General features: G+C 42.6%; 1 protein-coding gene across 5 annotated transcripts; it reads left to right on the forward strand.

Moving 5' to 3' along the window:
* Positions 1-91: 91 nt before the first annotated feature.
* Positions 92-11,882, forward strand: abtb1 (ankyrin repeat and BTB (POZ) domain containing 1). 5 transcript variants are annotated; one of them, XM_029723796.1, is made up of 12 exons: positions 92-179; positions 2,541-2,603; positions 2,706-2,761; positions 6,154-6,298; positions 6,502-6,661; positions 7,034-7,079; positions 7,507-7,623; positions 7,722-7,834; positions 8,079-8,177; positions 8,318-8,485; positions 8,581-8,781; positions 8,861-11,882. In XM_029723796.1, exons 1-12 carry the CDS (start codon positions 169-171, stop codon positions 9,065-9,067), a joined length of 1,386 nt encoding a protein of 461 aa, XP_029579656.1. In that variant the 5' UTR covers positions 92-168; the 3' UTR covers positions 9,068-11,882. The 5 variants fall into 5 exon arrangements, with proteins under 5 accessions (XP_029579656.1, XP_029579657.1, XP_029579655.1 ...); XM_029723797.1 differs by lacking the exon at positions 92-179 and adding an exon at positions 934-1,306; XM_029723795.1 differs by lacking the exon at positions 92-179 and adding an exon at positions 1,341-1,904.
* Positions 11,883-16,768: the final 4,886 nt, after the last annotated feature.

Below are 16,768 nucleotides of genomic sequence, written 5' to 3' on the forward strand. Positions count from 1 at the left end.
TGGTCTGCACATGCGCAGTTTGGCGAGACGACCGTTAGACCCGATGGCGTGTTTCTGCGCATGAGCTTAGTTAGGCAAAGTCGCCATGACATCGACTACAAGCATGATCGGAATATCTATTGGGGAAGCAGTTTCTGCCTATCTTCATACTGTGCTGTCTTTGATAAAATGCTGTCACGGTGGGTGCCATAAGTTACCCTAACCAGAAAGCTCGTTCGAGCTTTTGTCAAGTCGGTGACGCCTTTCAAAGTGTGTTGCATTATGGTTAGAAACATTGTCCGACTTGCGACTACATGTTGACTGCAGGATCTTTACAAAAATCATGTGACCAAAGGTCATGCAGTTTTTGACGAAGTCGCCTTACAGTCGCTTCTCGCCAACTGCAACATGCATCCATCACCTGCATTGTGTGAGGCAGTATTTGCCAACTAATCATTAGGGTGTTTTTGTTTGACCCACGTGGCCAAAGACGTGACAGAAACAGGAATCGGCTTTGAAGCAATTCTAAAGCTACAAACGAAAGTGATATTTGAGACCTCTCTCCAACCAATTCATTGTACACACATTATGTTTTCAGTTTGTGAGTGTGTGACATGGGGGTATAGAAAAGTTTGAGACATTTATACAGAAAAACGTTTATAGGCAATTGCAGCTATGTTGATCTGAGCCTTATTGTTGGAAAACCATTAGAGTGTACGACTTTCGGCTGTCACAGATGCACCTCCCCGACTTCACTCGCCAAATTTTGGCTACAGTCGGCTTCATTAGGCGTACTGCTTGAACACACCCAGATACTTTTTCATCGCCCCGATAGTTAGGGTAAGGATGGCTCATAATAATGTCTGGAACGGGGCAAATGGAATTGCATTATACACATGGAAACTATTCCGCTCCAGCCATTACCACAAGCCAGTCCTGCCCAATTAAGGTGCCGCAACCTCCTATGGGTAAGGATCACTGAGGTATAATAAAAACTGAGTCCAAGATGTCCGCCCGTTGTTTTCAACGTAATCTACTCACGTTCGCATACCGAATCATGGACCATCTATATCCGGGTTGCATCCGGTTTATACTGACAAACATGCAAATCGGAACTAGGACATTTTGACATTTACGACTAACTGGTTGTAGTTATACACCTGCCATGTTCAATCAGTTAGCAAGTCGAACATTTCAGAGTTTTCTAGTTCCGACTATCATATTAACATGGCAACAGGGAGCAGCACCGTCAGCAACAATGCCTTCAGGTCATCATCCAAAAATATGGCAGACATTGGATGAATATAAAATGTTAATATCTTCTGCTGTGAGTAATGGGGGGGGGGAAACGGCCTCTGCGACAATTATTTGAATAATTCAATGGATGTTTTGTGGACCAAGGTGATGACTAAAGTGTCTTATTAGGAATTGTCTAATCTGCCTTCTCTATGAGGCCGTGTATGGAAATAGGCTTTATGGGCCGTGTCAGTTAAACTGCAGTACCGAAATAAAACTGTAGGAGCAGTCGAAACTGTGCTTCTTAACGAACTCTGGCCCCTTGGTAAGGCTTATGAGTGTGATACTAATCTGATCCTAGACCCGTGGTTTAGTCAACCTATCAGAGAAGAGGGCATCAAGAAAATACGGAAGTAAATGTCATCTCGCTCCACCTTCTCTGGTCATGTGACTATATAAACCGCAAAACAACACTGGTGATCGAAAAATAAGTCTGTAAATAGTTGCACTGCAAGAAAGAACTTGCTAGCAAGATAAATTGTTTACACTTTACAGGAAATTATAACTGGATCCACACCTGTCTAACAGGCAGGCCGTTTCAATGCATTACAGAGAACCGAAAACGCTGCGGAGATGGACGCGTACGATTTGTTTACAAGTTGCAGAAAGGGCGACATTTCCAGAGTTAGGTAAATGGAGTCTGTGGAATAGAAATGCGTAGTTCGCAGCAGCGGGATGAGGATATCTAGCTTGTTTAGCTATAAACAAAGACAACCTTGTGGTCAGTAGTAGTGTTACAAATATTTAGCAAATGTGTCAGTGAGCTAACGTTAGTGCCTATGTTAGCATACGCTATGCTATTTGCGTTGGTCTGTTGAAGTCTGGTCCTTTGAAGTCATGCCGGTGGCGATATTGTGTTTGTGTGTTTTGGTATTACTAGGTTCAATTTATGTGCATGAAAGTAGGTTTAGCTAGAAACTATACATACAACTCTTGTTTATTCTGCGCACATATCTGGCAACTTCCAACCTGGAAACTTTTCATCTTGACCGATATGCAAATTTTAAGTAGGTTGCTTTCCAAACTCTTATCCTATCTATTAGTGAAGAGCGCAATAAAAAACACTATTCCTCTAAAGTATGGTGTTAACTTATGTTAAATCAAACAACGTAGTTTGTCAGTCTAGAATTTGGAATACAGTTAGGATTGTACTGTTTGTGTGGAATGTGAACATGTGGAGACCAGCATTAAGATGAAGACAGTTTCTACCATAACCTGTCTTAACTGCCTGTATTGGCCTATTGACCTTCCATTTTCCTGTCAAGGTATCTTGTTGAACAGAGAGACGTGGACCTCAATGTAAGAGACAAATGGGACAGCACCCCGTTGTAAGTACGGAGTTAATATTGCAGAATGTAGCCTGCACACAATATGTTTGACAAGATCATTGTTAAGAATGTAATGTAACTTAACAATGTTTTCTTCCACAGGTACTATTCTTGCCTCTGTGGCCATGAGGAGCTGGTCCAGTACCTGTTGGCTAATGGTAAAGCTGGAATTTGCCCCAAGAGTCAAAGCACATTTACATGGTTTAAAAACAGGGTTTGGGGGGGGGTCTTGTTACATTACAGCCTTATTCTAAGATGGATTAAATTGTTTTCCCCCATCAATCTACACACAATACCCCATATTGAGGAAACGAAAACAGGTTTAGACATTTTTAAAAATGGATTAAACTGAATATAACATTTACATAAGTATTCAGACCCTTTACTCAGTACTTTGAAGCACCTTTGATTGTGATTACAGCCTCGAGTCTTCTTGGGTATGTCGCTACAACCTTGGCACACCTGTATTTGGGGAGTTTCTCCCATTCTTCTCTGCAGATTATCTCAACCTCTGTCAGGTTGGATGGGGAGCGTCGCTGCACAGCCATTAAGGTCTCCTGAGATGTTGGATTGGGTTCAAGTCCGGGCTCTGGCTGGGCCACTCAAGGACATTCAGAGACTTGTCCCGAAGCCACTCCTGCATTGTCTTGGCTGTGTGCTTAGGGTCATTGTCCTGTTGGAAGGTGAACCTTTTCCCCAGTCTGAGGACCTGAGCGCTCTGGATCAGGTTTTCTTCAAGGATCTCTCTGTACTTTGCTCCGTTCATCTTTCCCTTGATCCTTACTAGTCTCCCAATCCCTGCCGCTGAAAACATCCCCACAGCATGATGCTGCCACCTCCATACTTCACCGTAAAGATGGTGCCAGGTTTCCTCCAGACATGACGCTTGGCATTAAGGCCAAAGAGTTCAATCTTGGTTTCATCAGACCAGAGAATCTTGTTTCTCATTGTCAGAGAGTCCTTTAGGTGCCTTTTGGCAAACTCCAAGTGGGCTGTCATGTGCCTTTTACTGAGGAGTGGCTTCCGTCTGGTCACTCTACCATAAAGGCATGATTGGTGGAGTGCTGCGGAGATGGTTGTCCTTCTGGAAGGTTCTCCCATCTCCACAGAGGAAGTCTTGAGCTCTGTCAGTGTTCTTGGTCACCTCCCTGACCAAGGCCGTTTATTATTTAACTAGGCAAGTCGGTTAAGAATACATTTTTATTTTCATTGACAGCCAAGGAACAGTGGGTTAACTGCCTTGTTCAGGGGCAGAACGACAGATTTGTACCTTGTCAGCTCGGGGATTTGATCTTGCAACCTTTCGGTTACTAGTCCAATGCTCTAACCACTAGGCTACCTGCTCCCCCGATTGCTCAGTTTGGCCAGGCGGCCAGCTCTAGGAATAGTCTTGGTGGTTCCAAACTTCTTCCATTTAAGAATGGTGGAGGCCACTGTGTTCTTCGGGACCTTCAATGCTGCAGAAATATTTTGGTACCCTTCCCCACATCTGTGCCTTGACACAGTCCTGTCTCGGCGTTCTACAGACAATTCCTTCAACCTCATGGCTTGGTTTTTGCTCTGACATGCACTGTCCACTGTGGGACCTTATATAGACAGGTGTGTGCCTTTCCAAATCATGTCCAATCAATTGGATTTACCACAGGTGGACTCCAATCAAGTTCAAGGAACATCTCAAGGATGATCAAGGGGAACAGGATGCACCCGAGCTCAATCTCATAGCAAACAGTCTGAATACACTGCTCAAAAAAATAAAGGGAACACTTAAACAACACAATGTAACTCCAACTCAATCACACTTCTGTGAAATCAAACTGTCCACTTAGGAAGCAACACTGATTGACAATACATTTCACATGCTGTTGTGCAAATGGAATAGACAACAGGTGGAAATTATAGGCAATTAGCAAGACACCCCCAATAAAGGAGTGGTTCTGCAGGTGGGGACCACAGACCACTTCTCAGTTCCTATGCTTCCTGGCTGATGTTTTGGTCACTTTTGAATGCTGGCGGTGCTTTCACTCTAGTGGTAGCATGAGACGGAGTCTACAACCCACACAAGTGGCTCAGGTAGTGCAGCTCATCCAGGATGGCACATCAATGCGAGCTGTGGCAAGAAGGTTTGCTGTGTCTGTCAGCGTAGTGTCCAGAGCATGGAGGCGCTACCAGGAGACAGGCCAGTACATAAGGAGACATGGAGGAGGCCGTAGGAGGTCAACAACCCAGCAGCAGGACCGCTACCTCCACCTTTGTGCAAGGAGGAGCAGGAGAAGCACTGCCAGAGCCCTGCAAAATGACCTCCAGCAGGCCAGAAATGTGCATGTGTCTGCTCAAACGGTCAAAAACAGACTCCATGAGGGTGGTATGAGGGCCCGACGTCCACAGGTGGGGGTTGTGCTTACAGCCCAACACCGTGCAGGACGTTTGGCATTTGACAGAGAACAACAAGATTGGCAGATTCGCCACTGGCGCCCTGTGCTCTTCACAGATGAAAGCAGGTTCACACTGAGCACGTGACAGACGTGACAGAGTCTGGAGATGCCGTGGAGAACGTTCTGCTGCCTGCAACATCCTCCAGCATGACCGGTTTGGCGGTGGGTTAGTCATGTTGTGGGGTGGCATTTCTTTGGGGGGCCGCACAGCCCTCCATGTGCTCGCCAGAGGTAGCCTGACTGCCATTAGGTACCGAGATGAGATCCTCAGACCCCTTGTGAGACCATATGCTGGTGCTGTTGGCCCTGGGTTCCTCCTAATGCAAGACAATGCTAGACCTCATGTGGCTGGAGTGTGTCAGCAGTTCCTGCAAGAGGAAGGCATTGATGCTATGGACTGGCCCGCCCGTTCCCCAGACCTGAATCCAATTGAGCACATCTGGGACATCATGTCTCGCTCCATCCACCAACGGCACGTTGCACCACAGACTGTCCAGGAGTTGGTGGATGCTTTAGTCCAGGTCTGGGAGGAGATCCCTCAGGAGACCATCCGCCACCTCATCAGGAGCATGCCCAGGCGTTGTAGGGAGGTCATACAGGCACGTGGAGGCCACACACACTACTGAGCCGCATTTTGACTTGTTTTAAGGACATTACATCAAAGTTGGATCAGCCTGTAGTGTGGTTTTCCACTTTAATTTTGAGTGTGACTCCAAATCCAGACCTCCATGGGTTGATAAATTGGATTTCCATTGATTATTTTTGTGTGATTTTGTTGTCAGCACATTCAACTATGTAAAGAAAAAAGTATTTAATAAGATTATTTCTTTCATTCAGATCTAGGATGTGATGTTTAAGCGTTCCCTTTCTTTTTTGGAGCAGTATATTTCCGTTTTTTTATTTTTAATACATTTGCATAAAAATCTGTTTTTTGCTTTGTTATTATGGGGTATTGGGTGTAGAGTGATGAGGAAAAACAATTATTTAATCCATTTTAAAATAAGGGGTGTCTGAAAAAGTCAAGGGGTCTGAATACTTTCCAAGTGCACCTTTATCCTATATGCAATTAATTGTGTCTTTGAGGTGACCTGTACACTGTTTTCCATTTGGGCTTTCAGGAGCAAAGTGTGAAGCCAACACATTTGATGGAGAGCGATGCATGTATGGCTCTCTGAGTGACTCCATCCGACGTCTCCTAAAAGAGTACAAGTGCATCACAGCCCAAGCCATGCAGAGGGACTATTATGACCACTTCCTTCTCACGTAAGGCGCTGTAACGCTACAATGCATCTTAACTGCATCATAATGTTTTATAGCTGTTAGCTTTGTGTTTTCCTCATTCGGTGTTGCCTGTACTTCTGTTTGTCTGCTTATATTATACAGATGCAGTGAAACTCTAACATCAACACTCATTTGGCCCTGCTTTCTCCCTGTCCTCCCCTTCTGTGTGTGCTGTCTGTATCTAGGTTACTGGAGCAGGGCCAGTATAGTGACGTCAAGTTCCTGGTTCACGGTGAGACATTTCAGGCTCACCGCTGTGTGCTGAGCGCTCGCTCAGAGTACTTCACAGCCATGTTTGAAACCAAATGGAAAGGAAAGAACTTGATCCCCCTCAAACACCCTTTGGTAGGTGTTGTTACACCACGTCTTTCAGATAGGAATGACAGCATTATGTTGGATTGGACCGGGGGGGTATACATTTTTGAGGTTATTGATATAAAATGTGTTTACTTTACTTTATAATATGCTGTTTATCTTGTTATTGTGTTAGGAGTCATTACAACAAGCACAATTGCAAACCATTTGATACAGGAATTATATGAAGTATGTACTAAAAAGATTGTTTCAGTAAGAATTTCTGTGGAAACAAACTCAATCAGGGCTGTATGCATAAATGCTACCAAAACATTCACTGGGCCAAAAGGGAATCTAAAGTAACAGTGTAAACACAGTAAAAGATCCATATGGATTAAGATAACTTTTTTCACCCTGTTTCAGATCAACCCAGCAGCCTTTGGTGCCATCCTGCAGTATTTTTACACTGGTGGGTTTCTATTGTTTGAGGCGTATAACTAGATGTATGAATGCAGAATTAGGCTAAGATCACAAATTAACATAATGGAAGTTGAAATATCAGACATGTTGACATTTCAATTAAGATTAGGCAAACGTGCAGTATGTAAAATGGCATTTTGCATTCAAAGATGTCTAAGTATGTCATAGTCATCCCAGTGATTGTAAAGGATGCCTGAGGGCTGCATTCAAGCTCATCCTTGATTGATGACTGAAATGTATATTTTGATCCAGTCAGAAGATTAGAGTATTTTCAGTCTTTCTCTAAAGGTGATGATGTGGCATCCATAACGTCTAACATGACTGCATCATAAAGAGCCAGGATACACTGTCTTTCAAAGTTGTGTAGCCTACATTTAGTGTTATAAATCTATGAGCTAACCTGCTTTCGCTTCCAGGTCGCATGGACATTGATGTGAGCCACGTGGAGGACTGCAAGCGGCTGGCCAAACAGTGCAAAATGGGCGACCTTATTGATGAGTTGGAGAGCAAGTGTAAACAGGTGTACGAGTTTGGTAAGCTCCGTCTTCTTAAATCTCCTGAAATTAGGCCTACACGTTTACATTGTTACATGGTGTCTCACCTGTCTTTCTGTGTCTGCCTCCATGCATAGTCTCCAATAAGCCAGGGACCTGTGTCAAGGTTCTGACCCTGGAGCCTCACAGCTGTCAGCATCAGGAGGAGATGGCTCAACTGGCAGACTGTGCCCTCCCTGCTGAGCTAAAAGTAAGAACATTACAAACTAGCCTGGTCCCACATCGTTTGGGATTTAGCCAAGTCTTCTAACTATCATTGTTAGCATGGCAAGAATAGTCAGAGGTGTTGGCTAAAGCACGTACCAAACAGATGTGGGACCTGCTAATCATATTAAAGGTTGCCACTTACGATTATCCCTTGATGTAAATAAACCTTTTGTTCATAATAAGTGAACTGTCAAGGATCTTTGTCATTTTGTTTTGTTTTTCTGTAGGTGGGATTTGGCGAGCTTCCATTTGACAGAACTGACAACTTCCCTAGCTACCCTGACATTTGCTTCAGGGTTGAAGGTTATAACTTCCTGTGTCATAAGGTGTGCTCCACATACCTCTAACAAAGTACAAAGATAGATGAGTTAACCGTCAGGCTATGATTTTGGAAATAGTCATTATTTATGCATCTTCTCAGTTAATTATTACGGGCTAACGAGTTGTCTTTATCCCCTCTGGACAGGCGTTTTTCTGTGGACGCAGTGACTATTTTAAGGCGCTGCTGCAGGACCACTTCAGTGAGGGAGAGATGATGCAGTCCCAGCCCAGCACCCCAGTCCTCACCATCCACAACATCTCCCACGAGATCTTTATCCGTCTCCTCTATTACGTCTACAGCGACGACACGGAGGTCAGTTCAGACAGAATTCCTGTAGTGATGATATTTCTATGAACTCACCAGTCTCTCTCCTAATGTATTGTACTACTCTCTCTGCCTGTGTCCAGCTGTCCCCAGAGAATGTGTTTGATGTGCTGTGTGTGGCTGATATGTACCTGCTCCCCGGGCTGAAGCGTCTGTGTGGTAAGACGCTGGCCAAGATGCTGTGTGAGGATAATGTGTTGCACATGTGGAAGACAGCCAAGCTCTTCAGACTGTCTCGTCTGGAGGACCAGTGCACGGAGTACATGGCTAAGATCATAGAGAGGGTGAGTGTCTGTCATTATAGGCTGTGCAAGGATGGTCATTGCTGTGTCCCATCTGACCTCTGCCCACTCTCCTCAACAGCTGGTAGAGCAGCCTGAGTTTGCTGACATGATCAAGGAGGATGCTGGGGCGGTGGAGGACCGGCACGAGACCGACTCCATCCCTCTGGTGGACGACATCCGCTTCCACATCACCAGCAACGTTCAGACCTTCAGTGCCATCGAGGAGGCCAACGTGAAGCTGGACGCCCTGGATCAGCTGCTCTCCACCATCGGTCTGGAATGCTAATGAGAAGGTGTGGTGACGTGTTAGGGCTAGTACTGGCTAAGCTAGCTGCTAGCCACAACCAGTGGCAAGAAAGACTTGTATTGGGGGAGACATTAAATAGCTTTCACATTATACACAAAAAGAGTGTTTATTTCACCAGCAATGGCTTCAAATAGTTTAAATGCTTCTGGGCCTGACCAGGTGGTGGGCAAAGCACCTTTTTGCGAATAATGTGAAAGCTGATAATGCAACAATTTGTGTATTGGGTACATTCTAGTATTGACCTGGAATGTCAAAGACCGAAGTATGTAGGGACTGGAGGCGTCAAGTTGCTATTGAGTAGCTAGACAATGATAGGGTTGAGGATGATGATGCATTGGAATGAATGAAACACACAGATACAGAAGCCCATGTGATGAGGATGAAGAGTGAGGAATGGAGTGTGGACTCTGATTGTAATATATACTTTCGTTTGCGGTTTAATTTTGAAGTAATGAATTTTTCTTAGGACAAAACAGTTGGGGAATGACAAGTCATCTGACCACAAACATAGTAGCCCCAATATCACAGAAGATATTGCAGTATGTCGACCTAAAAATGTAGCTATTAAAGAACCTTCGCATTTGTGTGAAAAATACCCAATTATGAAAATCTCTGTTTTTAAACAAAGAGACTCAGAGAAACAGCAAATATTTTACTCTTGTGATGAATTACAATAATTATAGAATTCTGAATGGCAGCAAAAAAAAATGTTTCCCCTAACATGGACATCACTATTTTTATTTTTTCCTTCAGATTTTCCTGACTGATATGAATTTGTTACACTATGGTTTAGCGGCTTGCTTTCCTTAAGAGGCAAGACATTTTGATAACTTTTCACCTTGTGCTAGTATATTGTAGGCCTAAATGCATGCTGATTACTCTTGTTGTGTATGCATGATTTATCTTTATAGAATGTAGCTTTTTATTTAGGTGTTAGGAGAGAGGAAACCATAGCTAGTTACATGGCTATGTTAAATATTGTTTAAATCCCAAAATAATGAAATTCAGCCTCATATGTCGCATATGACAATGTATTGAAACTTTTACTGTTAATCATGAGTAACGTAATGAATTTGTTTTTATGATTTAGTTTTGAAAAAAATATGGCTGGAGTCAAGTAAAGACCCAACAAGAGATCATTTACAAAATGTAAGTGTTTTTATTTTTTATTTTTAGTTGGCAATAATTTAGAGAACTCATGACACAACTTGTAATCTACTTGATTTGATAACTAATATTGAATTCTGTCAGTCACATTCATGCAGCAAATGCATTTAGCCTCAATTTGCATGCAGTATACAGTGTGGGGAAACCACAGTAAAAAGGAAGTGAGTATTTTCACATATAGCAGTCACAATGGATCCTCATTTCCTTAAAGCATACTTGCATGTACATGGACAAGCAGACAGACAACCAACCACAAGCAATACAGTGCAGTTTTGATTTATTTATTTTGAGCTCAATCCCAATATCTCTTATCTTTAACTATGACATTCCACTGCTATGCATATGTCACTTTCAAAATACAAATGTATTTTTCATTGTCAACTTTACATCTGCTACTGGATAAACACAGGATTGTGCTGTAAATAACATACTAACCCCTGTACATGCTGAACCCACAAACACCTGTTATTTATTTGTGAAGCTTGTGTGATTTAACAGTTTCTTATGAGGACTGTTCTTTAAGAGGATAACACACACTATGGTTAGTAATGACTTCCCATTATATGCACAAAGTAGGATCAATCATTTAGCTAGTCCGCTTTGACTAATATGTAAGGGATAATCATCGATGCCTTCTCTGGAAAATAATGAACAAAGTGGAAGGTGTGCAGCTGAGTTGCATTATTTTCCTGAGAACGCATAGAGCCCCGAGTTGATTATCCATTTTATATCATGGCTATAATTTAGCACATTTACTGCTAGAAATGTGTTAATTTGGAGGTAGAAATGTGTTCAACATCCACTTAGGTAGCTATGAAGTTTACTAGCTAGTGACGGTAGTTTCCTTGGTAACCAAACAAACTTGCTAGTTTAACTAACCAAACCATCAGTCGTAGTTTGCTATTATGAAAATCGAATTCAAAATGCCAATAATGCTTTCAATTCGACTTTTGCTTTCAAAAGCAGCTCAAACATAGCACATGTAAGAATTAGCTATAGCCATTGAATTATACCATGCATATATACCATGTGTTATAGGGAAATGATGCATGTTCTAGAATGCCCTTCAAGTTAATCCAAAACAAGTATTCAATGCCATGGTATAATTAACCAATAAAGCCCGACGGGGTGTGGTATGTGACCAATATACCACGGTTTAGGGCTGTTCCTCCGCATGATGCAACAAGGAGTGCCTGGATACAGCCCTTAGCCGTGGTATATTGGCCATATACCACAAACCCCTGAGGTGACTTGTTGCTATTATAAACTGGTTACAAACGTAATTAAAACAGTAAAAATGTTTTGTCATACCAGTGGTTTACGGTCTGATATACCACGGCTTTCAGCCAATCAGCATTCACAGCTCGAACCACCCGGATTACAATTGGATATAACTTGTTTTCTCTGGATATTGACGTGATTGTGTGTTTGGTAGTAGGATGGTCCATGACAGTGCTTCCAATTTTATTTTATTTTTTTACTCCTGTATTTTGCTTTTATTTAAAACAGAAATGTTTTACCTTTGTCACATTGTTAGCAATATTGACTCCACATACATTTTTATTTTAAGTGAAATAATATATTACGGACAAAGCTGTAAGTACAATAAAAATGAAGAAAAAATGCATTTCCATTGGTGTTTTTGTCCTTTTTGAAAGTTACAAGTACATATTATTAAACACATTTTCCTTAAAGTCTAAAGATCTGGCCCGCAGGTGATTTTTATTTGTTGGACATACAGTACATTCGGAAAGTATTCAGACCCCTTGACGTTTTCCACATTTTGTTATGTTACAGCCTTATTCTAAAATTGATTAAATTAAAAAAATTCCTCAATCTACACACAATACCCCATGAGGACAAAGCGAAAAAAGGTTTTTTGAAATTTTTGCAAATGTATAAAGAAGTTAAAACATACCTTTTATTTACTTAAGTATTCAAACTCTTCGATATGAGACTCAAAATTGAGCTCAGGTGCATCCTGTTTCCATTAAGCATCCTTGATGTTTCGACAACCTGATTGGAGTCACCTGTGGTAAATGTAAGTAATTGGACATGATTTGGAAAGGCACACACCTGTCTATATAAGGTCCCACAGTTGACAGTACATGTCAAAGCAAAAACCAAGCCATAAGGTCGAAGGACTTGTCCGTAGAACTCCGCGATAACATTGTGTTGAGGCACAGATCTGGGGAAGGGTACCAAAAAATGTCTGCAGCATTTGAAGGTTCCCAAGAACACAGTTGCCTCCATGATTCTTAATTGGAAGAAGTTTGGAAACACCAAGACCCTTCCTAGAGCTGGCCGCCCAGCCAAACTGCTCAATCGGGGGAGAAGGGCCTTGGTCAGGGAGGTGACCAAGAACCCGATGGTCACTCTGACAGAGCTCCAGAGTTCCTCTGTGGAGATGAGAGAACCTTCCAGAAGGACAATCATCTCTGCAGCACTCCACCAATCAGGCCTTTATGGGAGAGGGGCCAGACAGAAGCCAAGCCCCTGGGAAAGGCATATGGAGTTTGCAAAAGGGCACATAAAGGACTTTCAGACCATGAGGAACAAGATTCTCTGGTCTGATGAAACCAAAATTGAATTATTTGGCCTGAATGCCTAGCATCACATCTGGAGGAAACCTGGCACCATCTCTACGGTGAAGCATGGTGGTGACAGCATCATGCTGTGAGGATGTTATTCCACGGCAGGGACTGGGAGACTAGTCAGGATGGAGAGAAAGATGAACAGGGAAAAGTACAAAGAGATCCTTGATAAAAACCTGCTCCAGACCGCTCAGGAACTCAGGCTGGGGTGAAGGTTCACCTTCCAACAGGACAACGCAGAAGTGGCTTTGGGACAAGTCTGAATGTCCTTGAGTGGCCCAGACTTGAACCCAATTGAACATTTCTGGAGAGACCTGAAAATAGCTGTGCAGCAATGCTCCCATCCAACCTGACAGAGCTTGAGAGGATCTGTAGAGATGGGAGAAGCTCCCCAAATACAGGTGTGCCAAGCTTGTAGTGACATACCCAAAAAGACTTGAGGCTGTAATCCCTACCAAAGGTGCTTCAACAAAGTACTGACTAAAGGGTCTGAATACTTATGTAAATGTTATATTTCAGTTTTTTATTTGTAATACATTAGCAACATTTTTAATTTGGGAAATCTCCTAAAGTATTCCCATGTATAATAGAGAGATGTGATTGTAAACAAATATAAGGTTTTTAAATGATTGTTTTAGTGAAATATTATACCTGTTTGTGCTTTTTTGCAGTCAATTTGCAGTGTACAAATTATTTGTAATAATGTTCCGGCTGCCTGACCATCTGCTCAAGAATAGGTTGGCCCCCTGCTGAATCTATTAGTTGATTATCCCTGTTCTAGAAGATAGAGAATTAAGTGGAATATGAAGGCCTGGTCTGTCAATACTTTCCAACACCCTCAAGGTGGTGCCCTTTCTTCATTCAGATTGTCTCAGTTGCTCGTCTGAGATGGAGCCTTCAGAATAGAAGAGTTGTTTGTCAATTGCCAAGACATATTTTTGGGCGGAGGAAAACAGTAATTTAGGGTAAACATACTGATCTAGCATCCTCATACAATAATGCAAACCATTTATCTTGTTACCAAGGCTCTATACTCCTGGCAATGTTTTCTCTCTGGGTGCACAGCCAGGGACTCTCATAGGGTTCTCTGTCTCCAACCCTCATTTTAATCCCAGTTTATCAGAAGCCCACAAAGGTGCGGAGAAGGTCAGGGGAAAGAGGGATGGTTGTGTGTGTGTGGTGGCATATCAAGGCCACTGTACCCCCTTCCCCATTGTGTTTTGTGTGTGTGTGTGTTCACAAACGGATTGCCCTTGCCTGCAAGTCTCCAGTGTTCTGCCTCCCTTTGTGCATAATCATTCTCATTTGAAAGGGATGCAGAGCTATATGTCACCTTAATGGAGCTCAGTGGTGGCAAAGGTTTTCAGTGGTGGCAGACATAGAATAGGCCTAAGCGCAACAGGGAATAAGTTGTGGGCAAAGCTGCTGTAAAAGCATGTTGAAGCGGGGTTCAACCTAAAACTCAACCCATTAGCGAACAAAACCCTTGGCTGGGTTTCCACACATATTGAAAAGACAAAATAAACAATATAATTTGTTACTACCCCAGTGAGTTGTCTTCACAGAGGTTTTATAGTTGTTCCTTAGCAACTCAGGGGTTCTGGGTTTAGAGGTGATGGGAAAGTTCCACTTCGGAGACTTTTAGACGTATAATACTCTGTGACAAGTGAATGTTAACAAGGCTTTAGTGTACCAGGATTGCATAATGCTTTTGTTGTACGTATCAGCAAATTACATGACTCAACCTCAAGTATAGATCACAGTTACTCATACTGTTGCCCTGTGCAGCGCTCAACCTTTCACCCATAGTCGCTCATGTTATTAATCAAGTGGTGAATTCTCTCTTTGTGTGTCATTTTGTGATGTGCCATTTCAAACCCTTGGTTTGTCGTTTACTTTCTGAGAATAAGGAGGATCTTCATACTGTAGTTTTGTTCAGGGGCTCTCATTTTCAGCAGGAGTGAAACAATTGCTATGGCAACAGGAGGAGAGAATGGGATGTCTGAAGGAGCAAGAACACGGGGACCTCAATAAAATGTCTTCATCATTGCCCTGATATTTCTTATTATAAAGATGATTACTTCTGTACAAATTCTCAGTTATACCAGCATATGTTCAATCCAGTGTGCTCCATGCCATTAAGCATAACAACAAATCATATCGTTGATAAACACAAACTGGAATATGTTCCGGGATTCTTCCGATCGCATTGAGGAGTACACCACATCAGTCACTGGCTTTATCAATAAGTGCATTGATGACGCCGTCCCCACAGTCACTGTACGTACATACCCTAACCAGAAGCCATTGATTACAGGCAACATCCACATTGAGCTAAAAGGTAGCGCTGCCGCTTTCAAGGAGTGGGACTCTAACCCGGAAGCTTATAAGAAATCTCACTATGCCCTCCGATGAACCATCAAACAGGCAAAGCGTCAATACAGGACTAAGATTGAATCGTATTAGACCGGCTCCGATGATCGTCAGGTGTGGCAGGGCTTGCAAACTATTACAGATTACAAGGGAAGCACAGCCGCGAGTTGCCCAGTGACACGAGCCTACCAGATGATCTAAATTACTTCTATGCTCGCTTCGAGGCAAGTAACACTGAAACATGCATGAGAGCATCAGCTGTTCCGGATGACTGTCAATACAGTTACATACGTAGGATTTGTAGTACACAAAGTGACTATGTCAAACAAACCGACCATCTGGATGAGCGTTTCAGACAGCGGGCTTACCCAGAGGAATGGCTGCATGACGTAAGGGAATGTTATAAAAATATGACCCATGATGACAGCCTCACGCCCAAACCTCCCCGCCCTCCTGACCAACGCATTCAATGCATCCTTCAGTATTCCCCACTTGGTAAACAGTTCAAGCACATCATTAAAAAACACTGGCACATCTTGAGTACTGATCCACAACTGGAAAAGACGTTTAAAGAACCCCCGTGGGTAGTCTTCAGACGCGCCCCCAGCATCAGTCAAATGGTGTGAGGTCTGATCTTCCACCAGTGCCACGCAGTACCTTTCTAGACAATGTGCCGGACGGTAACTATAGATGTGGCGGATGCACCCAGTAACTTCACAAACAAAAGCACAATGTTCAATCACCCTATTACGGGCAAGGCCATTAAGATTAAGGGCATCATTACATGTTCCACAAAAAAAATGTGATATACCTTATCAAGTGTATTTGTGGTCTATGCTATGTAGGAAAAACTAAATGAGCTCTAAAAAAAAAGGATAGAACACAGGAATAATATCAGGACCCTTGACCAGAGAAGCCCTGTGGCTGCGCATTTTATGGAGGCTTGTCACAACATTAGCTCTTTGAGATACATTGGCATCAAACATGGTAAGACTCCTAGGAGGGGCGGAGATACTGATTATCTATTATTGAGAAGAGAATTGTATTGGCATTCACCGTTTGTGTACCATGTCTCTTAGAGGTCTGAACCAAGAGTTTGAATATGTGACTTTACTTTGATTTGTCTTGCCTTTCAGGTTACCCACTTGGTCAATTTGTAAATATACAGTACTGTGCAAAAATTTTAGGCAGGTGTGAAAAAATGCTTTAAAGTAAGAATGCTTTCAAAAATAGCCATGTTAATAGATTATATTCATCAATTAACTAAATGCAAAGTGAGTGAACAGAATACAAATCTAAATCAAATCCATATTTCGTGAGACCACCCTTGTCCTTCAAAACAGCATAAATTCTTCTAGGTACGCTTGCACAAAGTCTGGGATTTTGTAGGCATGTAGTCAGGTGTATGATAAAACAATTATACCACACAGGTGCTAATGATCATCAATTCAATATGAAGGTTGAAACACAATCATGAACTGAAACAGAAACAGCTGTGTAGGAGGAATAAAACTGGGTGAGGAACAGCCAAACTCCACTAACAAGG

This window comes from Salmo trutta, chromosome 30 (genome assembly GCF_901001165.1).
Source record: "Salmo trutta chromosome 30, fSalTru1.1, whole genome shotgun sequence".
Taxonomy (NCBI): domain Eukaryota; kingdom Metazoa; phylum Chordata; class Actinopteri; order Salmoniformes; family Salmonidae; genus Salmo; species Salmo trutta.